Consider the following 15,380-nt stretch of genomic DNA (forward strand, 5'->3'; position numbering starts at 1 on the left):
AACGGATCGGATTGGTTCCGATTTTTCAAGAACCGTAGATAACGGATTGGTCCTGATTTTATCCCAATCCGGTCCAATCCGGACCATGCTCACCCCTAAAAAAATCTAAAAAGTTCTATAAATTTTTTTATCAAATATCTCACATGAGTGTGGGACCCACATTGTTAATCATGATGTTTAATTTTGATGATGTCTAAAATATTAATTAAGAAATTATAAATAATATACGTATTTTATATTATTTGACACAAAATATTATCTGCTTAAAATATATATTGTATGATATATTTGTTATAAATATTATTTAAATAAAAATATTTTGAAAATTTTACTATTCATGTTTTGAATAATTCGGTTTATCACTATTTATCTTTTGACAAATTTTATGTGATTGTCTCTTTTGAATAAAATTGTATGATATCTTTTTGATACATACTGCACCGAATTCAAATTAATTTTACATCTTATTGTATGTAGGACACACTCATGTGTTGCATATCAAAAGCAACTATTTTATATCTTTTAAATATATTTATGTAATATAATATAATATATTACTTTACATATATATATATATATATATTACAATAAAAAAGAAGAAAAAGATGAAGCAAATCATTTCATATCTCGTCTGTTTGAATTCAAAGTTTTTAATATATTATTTATAATGTTCAACTTGCCTACAAGAGAAAAAGATGGCTCTAGGTTTCAAAAAAGAAAAAAGATGGTTGTACTTTTATCATCATTTCAATCATTATCTTTTGTTGTCTATTTGAAATCAAGGAGCATCATGAGCATCTGCTCTGTCAAGAGGAGTGTCTCCTCTCCATCGAATAGATTTTTTGGTATAAATAAAAGTGTTTTGTGTGAAGAAAAATTAAGAACTTGAAGAGAAAATCAGCGTGCTCCAAAATTCTGAGTATATTTTGTACTCTGTTTTTTTACTTTCAGATCTAAGTGTTGTCTTTATTCTTATACTTTCATATCTATTATTTGTGAGAAAATTATTATAAAAGAGGGTTAAAGTACCTCTTATTTTTATTCATTAATTTGCGAGAAACTTTTGTAAGGATGAGGCATTTATTGTTGAGTAAGGCTCAATCTGTGTAAAATCCACAAGCTTGGTGAAACTTTGGTGGTGTATTAATTCGTTTTGATAGTGAAGAAATTCTCTAAGAGATTCCTTAGGGAGTGGACGTAGGCCCAACGTGCCAAACTACTATAAATCTGAGTGTTTGATTTTCTCTCCTTATCTCTATTACTTTTATATTAATAATTATTATTCTATTTTTTATTTGTTAAAATTTGAATATCATGTTTATTATTTTTTAATATTGCAAAAATTATTTTCAATAATCCAATTCACCCCTCTTGAGTTGCCTACCTGGGATTACACACATGAAACCCACATGGTATGGGTCTTACACATATGTGAGATATTTGATAAAAATTTTAATAGAACTTTTGAAATTTTTAATATTTTTCGTTAACAAAAGCCAGGTATAATAGGTGCATACACCAAAATTGGGACCAGCAAATAAAATGATAGTTCATGGTTGTTTAGGTTCCAAAACAGAGCAATTTACAAGGATAATAATTAGTGCATAAACCATATCCGTATAGAAAAAAAAAAAAAAAAAAATCAGGCTAATACTGTTGATGTTAATTTAGGTTTTAAAACAGGGTAATACAAAACAGAGAGTGGAAAATAGAGAACATGATAGGAAGAAAAATCAGTTCCAGTGGTCTTGAAGAAAAATACATTTCAGGTCCCATTCTCATTAAAAATTCAACGGAAAAGCAATTTTTTTTTTTTTTTTAAATTTAAACTTTCATCTGCACTTCCTTTTGATTTATATAACATAATGATATATATTGGCCTCGTTTGGGAAGTGGCTATTTTAGTTTTTGACTATTTTAAGTATGCTAAATTTTTTGTGTTTGGGAAGATGATTGGATTTTTTTGTGGTTGGATGTGATGTTTGTGAGAGAAAAAGTAAAATGATTATGGGTTTGATGTGATATTTTGTCTTATTAGCTATTTTAGCTTATTTTGTCTTTTTGTGATTTTTAGCCTAAATTTGGCTATTTTTTTTCTTCCCAAACACCCCATTATTGTTGTATATCAACCCAGGTGGGTCAAAATTATCTCTGAATTTTAAAATTCATTCTTTAAGCAATAATTCTTTTTTGAGAAAAATTAGAGTAAACAAAAACCTGTGTTTGGTCACTCGCTAAGCACCTTGATGTTTGGGTTTGCCATTCTTTATAAAGCAAAAATCAAACAAAGTTGATTGCAAATTGTGGGTTCAGATGGTTTTGGCTGAAAGCCCACAAAGCAGCCGTTTTGGACCCCTAAAAAAAACTAAAAAAATGGCCACTTTTTTTAAAGGTCCAATTTTGTTTTTTTAATTATAAAAGGCCCAATCTGAATTAGATATCCATAAAAAAAGGCCTACTTGAATTTTTAAGGTCCAAAGTTGTTTCTTAGAAAAGGCCCAATCTGAATTAGAAAGATCCAAAAATTTGGGACTCTAATTTATATTTTAAAAACTTTTGAGACCAAAGTGTTTTATATTATTATTATTATTTTTTATTTACTGAACTATGATGGAAAGTCTCATCATATTTGTAATATAACATAGGGTTTCAAGTTACAACCTTAATTTTTACTTGATTAAATATTTGTTTGATGTTATATGATTTTTTTATTTTTTTATGTTTCATTTCATTGATTATTTCATTTGTTATGGTTGAAGATCAAGTTTAGCATCATGATAATGATATTAGTAATTTTTGGTAAACTGTATCAAACATGTCAAATTTCCTAAAAATATTTTTTGAATACGAAAGAAAAATTATTTGTATACATATAATCTTGTCTTCAAATTTTTTTTTTAATATGCAATGTTCAGCAACGAAAAAATTATCACCAAAGCCTTCAATTTTATTTGACATACCAAAATTTGACACATAAGTGGAGGGAAGAAAAAATGACAAAAATAAAATCTATTTTTTTTGTCACTTTTTTTTTATCTCTCTTTATTTTCTTTCATAAAATTTTATATAAATTCAAAATTTAAACACGAATTAACAATATGTTATTCTACTTGCATGGGCAGAATTAGGGGCTGCAACCCCTATGTTTTTGAAATTTAATTATTACTCTTATATTTCATGATATGTTTAATGGGCTGACCTCCTAATTTTATGAAAATCTATTTATTAATTTTTTATTTCATTAATATTTCACAATATATAATGTAATGATCTCCAACTATTTCACATTTAGTTAATATTGTCAATTTTATCAAGTTAATTTTATTTGTGCAAGAGATACATGTCATTTTTTTATGTTAATATATATATATATATATATATATATATATATATATATATATATATATATATTCTAGCAATTGCCACACGGGATGCGTGTGCAATTCAAATAAATAAAAATAAAATAAAACATTTATCATATATTGTGTGTTAATTAAGTGGTAAGAATCTTATTCATTTGACATAAGTCTGAGGTTCAAATCTCCTCTTTTCATCTATCTAATTTTTTTTTATTTCAAATAAAAAAGTAGACACGTGACAGCATAAGAAATAAAGGCTTTAAGACACCATAAGAAGTGTTCACTTTATAATAGTATAGATAGATAGATATACACTTTCTATTTATTAGATTAGGTTAACTAAAAGGCAGTCTAATCCAAAATATTACTTGTTAGATTTATTTGATTCTCTACTTATAAAATATTATTTTCACAACATCGATATAAGAAATTATTTTCAATTAGTCATGTAATAAAATTAACCTCTTTTTTTAAAATATATATCCCTATACAAAATTTTTGTTTCAACCCTTGTCGATTTGCACAAAAATCAATCACAAAACTAAAGAGAGTCATCTCACATAAATATGGAACTCACAAAAGGATAAGATTCACTTTAGGTGAAATGATTGGAAACCGATCAACTCTAAAAATGTGGTATGCCTTTACAATTATATTGAATTATGTAAGTAGTTTTTTTCTTAATTATGTATAGGGGTGTTTGCGGATCGGTTTTGTGCAGTTTATGGTTTAGTTTTGACCCGTCCGTATTTATATGGTTTGAGAAAAAGTCAATCCGCAATTGCGCGCAGTGCAGTTTACGATTTGTGCGGATAGGATTTTCAAATGTGCGGACGGTTTGCAGTTTATACTTTTTTCTTTAAAAAATAATTTTTGAGTTTTTTTTTCTCATCGAATTTAGGGATCAGATTCATTTTATATATTTGTGATAACAATTTTCTGATGAGTTTACAAATAAAAATTGAATATCAATGCATTAAATGAAAGTATCCAAAACAAAGAAACCCTACACTAGCATTTTTGCCATAAAAAAAATGTATATCAATGCATTAAAGGTTGTACTCAATTAAAACTGTCAGTTCAGTAATCAATAATCAAACTAGAAGTTTCATCGACCACTAGAAGGAAAATTTTATTAGAAAAAAGTGGATGAATCACCAATGAAAATCATATAAGAAACTAAGTTTAGGCTTGATAATTCTACGGCATTAAGAAAGTTGAGAAATACTTAAAAATAAAGATCCTAGTGCCATAGAAAATATAATAGTGTTCCTGTAAAAGTTACAAAGTTGGTATATAAAAAAAATAATAATAATAATAATTAAAGTGCGGGCGATTTTTGTAGGTTGTAGGTTTAAACTGCGACCCGCCCGCAACCCGTAAATTTGTCATATTTCAAACCACATCCGCTTGCATTATGTTTGCGAAACCGCCCATTTATATGCGGAATGGACGGATTGGGCGGTTTAAGCGGTTCGGATAAACCGTTGCCTACTCCTAATTATGTATCATCTCGCTATAAGATAAATACACAACCACGTGATAAAACAAACCTATCAAATAACTTCTCATGTATCAAATAAACAAAAATAATACTAATAAGTGTGTTTGGTTTTAGTTTTTTGAATTCATTTTTTTAAAAATTGAGTTTTTTATTTTTCGTATTTTTTTTATTTTTAATGAATATTTTTAAATTTTAAGCAATTTTTTTACTTTTTTAGATGCACATTATATAGATGTATCTAAATAGTAAAACATTTGTGAAAAAATATTTTAAAAAATTAATAAATACACAAAAATACAAACAAAATGTATTGAATTTTTTTTATATATATTTTTTGGTATTTAGTGTATTTTTAAAGATTTTTTTCACAAATATTATACTTTTTAAGTGAATTTATGTTAGGTGTGTCTAAAAATTTTTAAAAAATGTTTAAATTATTTAAAAAAAAATCATTGAAAACATTAAAATAAAAAAAATAAACTAATAAAATTTTTTGAAAATAATTTTTTGAAAACCAAAACCAAACAAGCTGAATAACTTCTTGTGAAAAATCATTGAAACCAGTCGTGTGGAATTGTTGCTTCCATTTCCAACATTATTGACCTTTCAACTTTCCTCCATGGAATAGTATGTTTGGATTTTTTTATTTTTTATTTTCTTTGAAAGATATTTTTCCAAAGATTGACTATAAAGAATATTAAAAAAAAATGGACATTTCATAGGGAGTAAACGTCAAAGTCATTCCAGTTCAAGTGTGAACATTTGAATTTGAAACCCATATTCCTTTCATATCCATGTTCACACTTAATTCTTTTTTTTTTTTTGGATTTTTCATTGCTTTTATACTTGCATATCAATTTCATTTTTCTATCATCATAAGAACATCAGTAAATATATATTTTTTATATTTATTTTTTTGGAGTTTTTTTTTTTTAGTATAATATCTACTACATATACTATTAGAATATAGTCTTTGTCAATCTAAAATTTTTGTATCTAGATAAAAGTATGTCAAGGTTGAAATAATACAATTACTCATCTCTGTTAAAAAAAAAAAAATTAATGAGTCAGTAGTTAATAATTTATCATGAAATCAGAACATGATAAAATAAAGTTTGGCCAAAACTTTCATTAAAGAAGAACTTGATGGATACATGAGGAAATGTCTCGAGTTTGACTAAGAAAAAATTTGTGCAGGATATTACAATGTTTTTAAAACATACAAAAAAGTCTTAGCTTAAAATTATCTTGTGAATGAGGAAATATCTCTAGTTTGACTAAGAAATAATTTGTGCGGTTATTACAAAGTCATAAAAACATAAAAATTCTTGCAAAGTCTTTGCTTAGAATTATCATGTATTTTTAGGGTTGGTTTGGGAAGTGGGTTGACTTTTTGACTTTTTTGACTATTTCAGTCTAGGCTAAAAAGTCTGGTTTGAGAAGGCTTTTTTGACTTTTTTTGTGAGAGAAAAGTGTAATGATTATGGGTTGGATGTGATGTTTTGTTTTTTATGACTAAAATAGTCTATTTTGTCTTTTGTGACTAAAATAGCCAAATTAATCCTTCCCAAACGGACCCATTAATATGGCTAAAAATTGATTATGAGTGATCATGGTTAATATGACCTAGTTATGGGTCGTAAGAAATCAAATTAAATAATAATTTGTGGTGGGACGATTTCTATCTCCTTTCCAAAGTGGTGGACTAAGGTCTTGCAGAATTCCTACACAAGGATCAACTAACCAACGAGTTGGCCGGATAAGCATTCCGATGATCTTTAGCTAAGGAAGTTGTAGAGTAGTTTCGGGTGTGTTTTCACATACGCTTTAGTCATCATGGGTAGTTTATTTTTTTATAGAATTGGCATGGATTGTTCTAATCACCTTTTCACTTTCTCCGACCATTTGTGTGTGTGGGAATATTACTTGTTGTATTCTATCTATTTTAGAATTTTGTTAATGCAATTCAACGCTATAAATTGGTGGTAAGGTACAAGTTGTAATAGAAAAGGCTATACTTACATTGAGAGAATTTTGATAAAATGCCAATAAATTCGCTATGAAATTGTAGTAATTTGGACTAAAAAACAAACGTTTAATTTGTAACAATTTGTGGTATCCCATTTGAAGAGGTTTAAAATATTTTGAAGTTGCAAACCAATCAATATCTTAGACTACTCAAGTAAACATGATTACAAGATATACTTGCCTTACTTAAATAGTTCATGTTGTAATTAATTACTATTGTAAATTCAAGGGCAAATATTTATTGCCAATTGTAGCATTAGCGTGACAATGTCACAAAACAATTTGACCCTTGATTATTTTGTGGCATTGTCACATATGGCGTGAAATAATTTTTTATAAATTTAATCATATGATATGATTGTCTATATTATGTTGTCTAATTCAATCAAAACATTTGAGACATAGTGGCGTATAATCCAAGATATACCCTATTTTATTTATTTTGTTTTGATTTGATTACCCTGATTTATTTTTTTTTTCTAATCTTATAACTCAAGATGCACTGTATTTTTTATAATAAAAAAATTGTAGTGGCATTATATATTTTTTAGAAGATTTTAAAATATTTTTACACCATCCGTAACACCCACCACTTTGGAAAACTTTAACACCGTAATGTTATGATTGGATGTCATGATTGGATTTTGAATGTATGGAGAAAAAAATGAAAAGGTAATAAAAATTTCTTATAAATATTCATTTTGTTATGAGCTACAAAGCAAAAATGTAGTCTATAATTTTTTTACAAATATATGTTTGCTTCTCATTTTCCCAACTTTAAATTTGTCGGAAAAAAAAAAAGTAATGAAATTTCTTATAAATATTTATTTTGTTATGAGTAACAAAACGAAAAATATAATTGTTCTACAAATATATATATGTGTGTGTGTGTTTAATTCTCATTTTGCCAACTTTGAATTTGTCTGGGAAAAAAAAGGCAATGAAATTCCTTGTAAATATCCATTTTTCTATGAGAAACAAAACAAAAAATATATATAATTTTTTACAAGTATGTATATGTTTGCTTGTCATTTTCATAACCAGTGATGCCTTATACCCCTAGTGGGGGTCGCACCCCAGTGAGGTGGCGCGTCCCCACTGGCTGCCAACTGAAAAAAAAAAAAAAAAAAAAAAAAAAAAAAAAAAAAAAAAAACAGTTTTTTTCCGCCAATCATGGCCCTCCACCTCACTGGGGGTCGACCCCCAGTGGGGATGTAAGTCATTTTTCTTTTCATAACCCACCGAAGAAAATGAATAAATTTTAATTTTTTTCACTTTATTATTTTCCATAGAAAAAAATGGAAGATATTCCTTTGTCCAAGTCTAATAAAAATCAAGGGACAGTCGTATAACACATGACACTCTATTTTATTTATTTTGCTCTAATTTCATTACCCCAATTTGCTTTCTTATATATATATATATATATATATATTTGTAAATTTTATGGGCATTAATTATATATTTTTTAAGAAAGATTTTAAAACCATTTCACACCACTAGTAACAACAACCACTTTGGACAACTTTTACACCTTAATGTTATATTTAGATTTTGAATTTGTCAAGAAAAAAAAAATGATGAAATTCCTTATAAAGATTTATTTTGCTATGAGTTACAAAACAAAAAATATTCACGAATATGTTTGTTTCTCAATTTCCTAACCAACCAAACAACTAAATAAGGGTTAGGCTTCCCTTCGGTCTAAGTTTTGACTAGAGCATGTTGTTAGGCCTATGGAGGCCACCATGGGTCTTATTTCGATAATCTAAACTGTTTAATGTGTAGAATTTGTCGAGTACTTTATCTATATAAAAAATCACGTTGATTGGATATTGATAACTATTTGATCGGATCAAATTTATATTAGTGGTAAATATAATTTTCAATATAAATTGTTGACAAAAATCTAATCTGATTAAGTAACTATCGATATCCGATCAACGTGATTTTTTAGAGGGACAAAGTGCTCGACGATCTCTACACATTAAACGGTTCGAATTATCAAAATAAAACCCGTGGTGCAACCTACGAGCTCAACAGCACCGTCCAATTGGAGACAAGCCTGGCCCAATAAATAAATGTTAACTTTGTCCGTTTTATTTTTATTTTGTAGGAAAAAATAAGTGATCTTCTAAATTATATCTGTAACCAATGGGCTAGCTCGATTGTCCAAAATCCCTAAATTTCACTATGAGATCAGTGGTTTGAATCTCTCCACCTGCATAGAGGTTTTAATCTTCATATATTTATTAGATTTTCTTTCTCACTTTGTGAGCTTTTTTTTTTTTTTTGTATTAATTAATGTTATATGTGATCTTTGACACTATAATTATAATTATTTTATTGGATTTCATTGTTTGTAATATCCTAAATGAATCGAATAAAAAAAAATTAAAAAAAATTGTGTGACCTTTGTTGTTGGTCATTTTTTAGATAGTAAATCAATGGATAAGGATCTTTTAGGCCATAATTTGATTAGAATCATATAGTAAACCAAACAAATATAGAGGAAATTACTGTTCAATTTACATTTTAAAAAATAATTACAGATTTGTGAGAAAATTTATAATTATAATTATTAATATTTATAAAATTTATTTCTGATTTGATATTTCCCCATAAGCCTCCGTTTGGGAAGTGGGTTGGCTTTTTGGCTTTTTAGCTTTTTTGGCTATTTTAGCCTGGGCTAAAAAGCTTGGTTTGGGAAGGGCTTTTTGGCTTTTTGGCTTTTTTGACTTTTTTTGTGAGAGAAGAATGTAATGATTATAGGTTGGATGTGATGTTTTGTTTGTTATGGCTAAAATAGCCTATTTTGTTTTTTGTGGCTAAAATAGCCAAAAAAGCCTGAAAAAGCTCTTGCCAAACACAGGCTAAATATGTGATAGAGAGATTTAACAATATTGTAATAAATAAGGTACTAAAGTACTCTTGGCCAATAAGTTAGTTTCATAAGTTGAATTTACATGCTACACTTATAGGTTACGTTTATTTGGCTTCATAGGATAGAGAGAATTAGAAAAACAGTGAGATTGAGTAAGAAGATTATTAATGTATTAATATTAAATTGGATATGTATAATAAAGAATGTTTGTTTGTACTCAACCGAATTAGTAATATTATAAATAGTATTAATATATAAAATTAATATTTTTTATTTTTTAATATTTTTTTAATATTATAATTATTTTTTAATACTTTTTAGGTGCACTTAATCCACAGACACTTAAAAAATATAAATTTTGGTTAAAAATTATTTAAAAATTCACTAAATACATTTAAAAAAATCATACACTTAATCTTCTGTAATAATTTTTTTTAAAAATATTTATTTCACAAATTAATTATTTGAAAAAAATTAAATTAAACATATTTTAATCCAAGGGATTGGATTATCAATCCGAACTCTCCAATGTGAATGCTAATCCCATTCTCTGGAGGGATTGATAGTCTAATTAAACTAATAATCCTATAACATTTAGCTCAACAATATATACTTTTGATGAACCTCACAAATTAATAATCAAATCCCCTCCACTAATAAGCCAAACAAACATGTCCATATTATCTTCTTTATACTTGTCATATTTCAGATTTATTGGCTACAAAGAGCCATCACATAGTCTTCTTTATACTTGTCAAAGTTCAGATTTATTGGCTACAAAGCGCCATCACATCCATGTAGTTTTCAAAATTAAAATTATGCCAAGCATAGATATTTAAGTTGGATGACAAGGTATCGTTTGGGAAGAGTTCATTTGGGCTCTTTTGCCTCTTTGAGCCACAAAAGACAGAATAGGCTATTTAAATCACAATAAACAAAACATCACATTCAATCCATAATCATTACACTCTTCTCTTACAAAAAAAGTCAAAAAAATCAAAAAATTAAAAAGCCCTTCACAAACCAAACTTTTGAGCCCAAGCTCAAATAACCAAAAAAACTAAAAAATTAAAAAGTCAATCTACTTCCCAAACAGAGGCAAAGTTAGCTCTCATTTTCAAACTACCTAGAATTTCACAACCAAAAAGGTTTCAAGAGGAGCATATAATTCAACGACAAATTTTCGTAAAAATGTAAAATATCCAAGGTTTTCAAAATGAGAATTAGCATAAAAATTCTTAAGCCGAGAGTAAAGTATTTTCGTTTATTTGAAATAAAGTATTCATCTTAGTTCTAAAAAATTCAAATATTTTTGTTCATTCTCTAGTTCCATAAATTTATGACTTAAAATACTTGGTAGTTCTTAAGGTATATCCAAACCACCTAATTGAAATCTACCTATTGGGAGCCATGAAAATATTAGTACAATTTCAAACGACTTGGACCGTCTTCAGTTGGATAAGTCAATTGAATGGTCTAGTCGAATTCATTTTGGCTGCGTCTTAACGATCTAAACCGTTTAATATGTAAAGCTCGTCAAATATTTCATCACTGTAAAAAAATTTACGTTAATCGGATATCAATAACTACTTAATCAGATCATATTTGTGTGAACAATTTATTTTTAAAATTATAATTACGATTAACATAAATTTGATTTGATCAAGTGACTTTCAATATTCGATCAACGTAATTTTTTATAGAAATAAAATATTCGATGAACTTTACATACTGAATCGTTCGAATCATCAATATGAACACTATATGAGCCTACAAAAATCCAATAACACCGTCCAATCTGATTCTACACCAGAGAGAAGCCACTGCGAATTTCGAAGTGTGGCCTCATTCTTTCATAACAATCATCTATATAGATAATATTGGAGTATGAAAATAATTGTTTTAATAAGAAAAGACACTCTTATCAAGTGCAAACTCACAATTGTTCAAAAATATCACGGAATAGTTAAGGCCTATTTTATGTATAGCTGATTTTAGTCTTGTAGCTGATTTAAAAATATATTTATGTATCTTATTTATTGAATTCTAAAAATCTTTTTTTTTTCCAAAAAATAGAAAACATAAAAATGAGTTTGATAAAAATGGAAAATATAAAGATTAATATTTTCATATGATTTTCACTTTTGTAAGACAAAATAATTTTTAAAAATTGAAAATAGTTTTTAGTGCTTATTTTCATTACATTAATTTCTATATTTAAAAAGAAAACACAGAAAACATATTTGAAAAATCAACCAAATGGTATTTTTCATTAACAATTTTGTTTTTCAGAACTCATCTCTGTATTTACATCTTAGCAATGTTAATAATACCAAATTTTCTACCAAATAAATTATCAAATATCTTATATAAATGTGAAATCTGTAATTTATGAATCACACATTCATATAAAACATTTGATCAATTATTTAATAAAAAATTTAAAATTTATAACATTTTCCTTTACATTTACATTGCACACACAACCAAACAAAACCAAGTCCTAGCCTATCACACGCCTCACCAACCATCCAAAAATTAACTAACCAACAGTTGCTCGCCAAGTGGCATTTGTCCCATCTGACACGGAACTTGAAACACATTTGATTGGCTCTCCACTTCCACCTCGGCTTGCTCAGCAGCTAACCCTTTCTTCCTCCTCTTCGGTGAGCCACTCTCCGAAGCTGAAGAAGCCGACACCGATGGCTCGGGGGACCTCTTCTTTGCCGTTATCCTCACCGGATCCGGCTCATTGGAGCCGATCCGGTGAGGAAAATTCAACAAAGCCCTTGAGCCACGCATCCTATAAGCTGCTCTGTCATAAGCCAGAGCGGCTTCCTCGGCTGTCTCGTATGTTCCAAGCCAAACCCTCGCGCCGTTCTTAGCCGGATCTCTTATCTCCGCAGCGAACTTTCCCCACGGCCGTTGCCTCACTCCCCTATAATGCCTCCCCTTCGGCGGCGCCACCACTAGCTCAGCCTTCACCGGTGGCAGTGGCTCCGTCAATTGAGCCGACGTAGTGGTAGCCGGCTCAATTTCATCTCTAGGCTCGGGCTTAACGTCCGTCACCGTTAGATTTGACGGCGTCCAGCCAACACTAACGGCGTCACGCAAAAACCCGTATATGACCATGTCTTCAGAGTCGTCAACTTTTAACGGCAAGTCACCCCATGTGTCTGTCAAGCATGGGATGAGACTACTGAAGCTTGAGCTGCGGCGATACACCGGAAAGTCCCCGGCGAATATCGCCGGAAAACTCACCGCCGTGGACTCTTGTGCATACATATTAGTGTATTTTTGAGTATTTTGTGTGATTTTTGGCTTGTTTTGAATAGGGTTTTGATGATTTTGAGATGGGTTTTGAGTTTTTTTTGGGTGAGAGAGTCGAATTTGGAACGAAGGGTTTGGAGAGGAATTTATATAGTGGAGGAGAGAGAAAGAGATTCATGCACCTGTGTCTGTGGTGGGTCACTAGTGTGAGGGCATTTTTTGTTTCTTATTTTATTTTCTAAACTTTTTTGGGGTTTCTTTGAAACTTCTTTGGTTTGCAAGTGGGCAAGTTGGGTGGTGCAGTGCAGTGTAATCAATCACGTGGCTAAATTTAAATTTCACAATAGGATCGCAAAACATCATGTGATGACGTTACCAAGGACACCAACCAACCTCACTGCTAACTCTACATATTAATGCCCTGATTGGAAAGTGAAATTTCAGCCCTTTTTTAGGTTAAAACCTAAAAAAAAAATTAAAATAATTAATAAGATAAAATATCATATTATATTTACAATTATTTCATTTTTTCTTTTACAAATATCACATCTAATTATAAAAAAATTCAATCATTTTTTCAAGTATAAAAATTTTAGCTTACTATGTAGTGTTTTGAGAAGTTAGTAAAAAGTTGATTTTTTAACTCTTAAAATAGTCAAAAATTAAAATATTCTATTAAAATAATAATTTTCCAGACACCCACAAAATTACGGTAAATTACATCTGCACCTTGAAGTTTGATTTTAATGTATTTTTCTTTCTAAAATTTAAAATCTCATTACAGTTTGCCTTCTCCGTTAACTAACCGTTAGATTAACTAATACTACTTGGTGACGTCATCAACTAATTTGTTTAAGAAAAATGCTTGAGAGCTCTAGGAAATGAGCTCTAAACCATGCACTAATGACATGGAAGTGTGTGGAGTCCAGTTTGATGTGATGCTTTAGCTTGAATTTTTTTTTTTTTTTTTTTTTTGGGGACTGCCAGCTCAGTAGAGCTCTTTTTAGAGCTCTGCTTTTAGAGCTCTATAGCATTGTTGTTTGTTTAATGAATCGCCTAGTGACACCAACAACTTGGAAAGGACTGACTCTAACCCAAACCGAGCATGGCAATCGTCTTGAACCTCCAAATTTTGTCAAATTTGAAGAGCCCCAAATATATTTAACTTTTATGGTGTTAGAAAGTCTAAAAATAAAGATTCAAACCAACTAATTTAAATTAAAGGTTCTTACAAATTATATGTAAAAATAATTAGTAATTTTATTCTTAAAAATGTCAAAAAAATAATATTTAATTTAATATTATACCGTAATTGTTTAATTTTTATTTGGTATTATAATTTTAAATTTTTGTTCATTTTATATTATTTTTCTTATTTTTATCTTTTTTATAGATTGGGTAATATTTTTTGCGTATGGTAATTGAATTTGCTAAGAACAAATTTTTATATTTTTGAGTTTGCAGTGATTTTCTTCGTACCTTGATTTGTGTAAGTAAATTTGAATATATAATTTTAGAGCATCTCCGATGCATGCTCCATATCTTCAAATATGGAGGATCCTCTCCCCAAAACAACTCCAACCCATCCTTTATATCCTCCTCCATTTGGGAGGAGGATGAATTGATCTTCCAAATATAGAGGGAGGATGAAAAAATGGAGGATCACTCTAAAACACTATTTACTCTTTTTTTATCTTTAATTTTGTCTTTATAACTTAATATGTATATTCAATATTTATAAAATTAGTTTCAGTAAAAAGATATTAACAATACCTTTAAAATGAGACCAATATTAATTATATTTAACAAAAAATTAAATAAATAATTTAAATTTTGGAAAAAAAATTGGGTAAAATTTGAAAGAAAAGTGAGAAAATGTTCAAATTTTTGAAGAAATAGAGATGTATGATTAGAGTTGTCATAAATAATAAGATCCTTTAAACTCACTTTTTGAATAAAAAATATTATTTTGTTCCTCTATATTAGAGAAATAGAGATGTATGAGTTGGAGATGCTCTTAGTAATTATATATGCAAACATATTTTGTGTGGGTACTAATAAAATAAAATATTTGTACTTACCATTTTATCCACAATATCTTTTTGGTGGCTTCGTTTGGAAAGTGAGTTGACTTTTTGATTTTTTTGACTATTTTAGCGTGGGCTAAAAAGCTTGGTTTGGTAAGAACTTTTTGACTTTTTTGACTTTTTTTGTGAGAGAAGAGTGTAATGATTATGGGTTTGATGTGATATTTTGTTTATTGTGACTAAAATAGCCTATTTTACCTTTTATGACTAAAATAACTCCAAACCTATCCAAACTCACTTGCCAAACC

At 28.7% G+C, this 15,380-nt stretch overlaps 1 protein-coding gene across 1 annotated transcript; it reads right to left on the reverse strand.

Moving 5' to 3' along the window:
- Positions 1 to 12,017: 12,017 nt before the first annotated feature.
- Positions 12,018 to 13,280, reverse strand: LOC114298263 (ethylene-responsive transcription factor 2). Its single transcript, XM_028242788.2, has one exon. The coding sequence runs from the start codon at positions 13,058 to 13,060 to the stop codon at positions 12,314 to 12,316; it is 747 nt and encodes a 248-aa protein (XP_028098589.1). The 5' UTR covers positions 13,061 to 13,280; the 3' UTR covers positions 12,018 to 12,313.
- Positions 13,281 to 15,380: the final 2,100 nt, after the last annotated feature.

Source organism: Camellia sinensis, chromosome 8, assembly GCF_055761805.1.
Source record: "Camellia sinensis isolate YWXY chromosome 8, ASM5576180v1, whole genome shotgun sequence".
Lineage (NCBI taxonomy): Eukaryota > Viridiplantae > Streptophyta > Magnoliopsida > Ericales > Theaceae > Camellia > Camellia sinensis.

Bases quoted from the DNA above. Each gene is read 5' to 3' on its own strand.
- LOC114298263 (XM_028242788.2), bottom strand. From the start codon at position 13,060: ATGTATGCACAAGAGTCCACGGCGGTGAGTTTTCCGGCGATATTCGCC.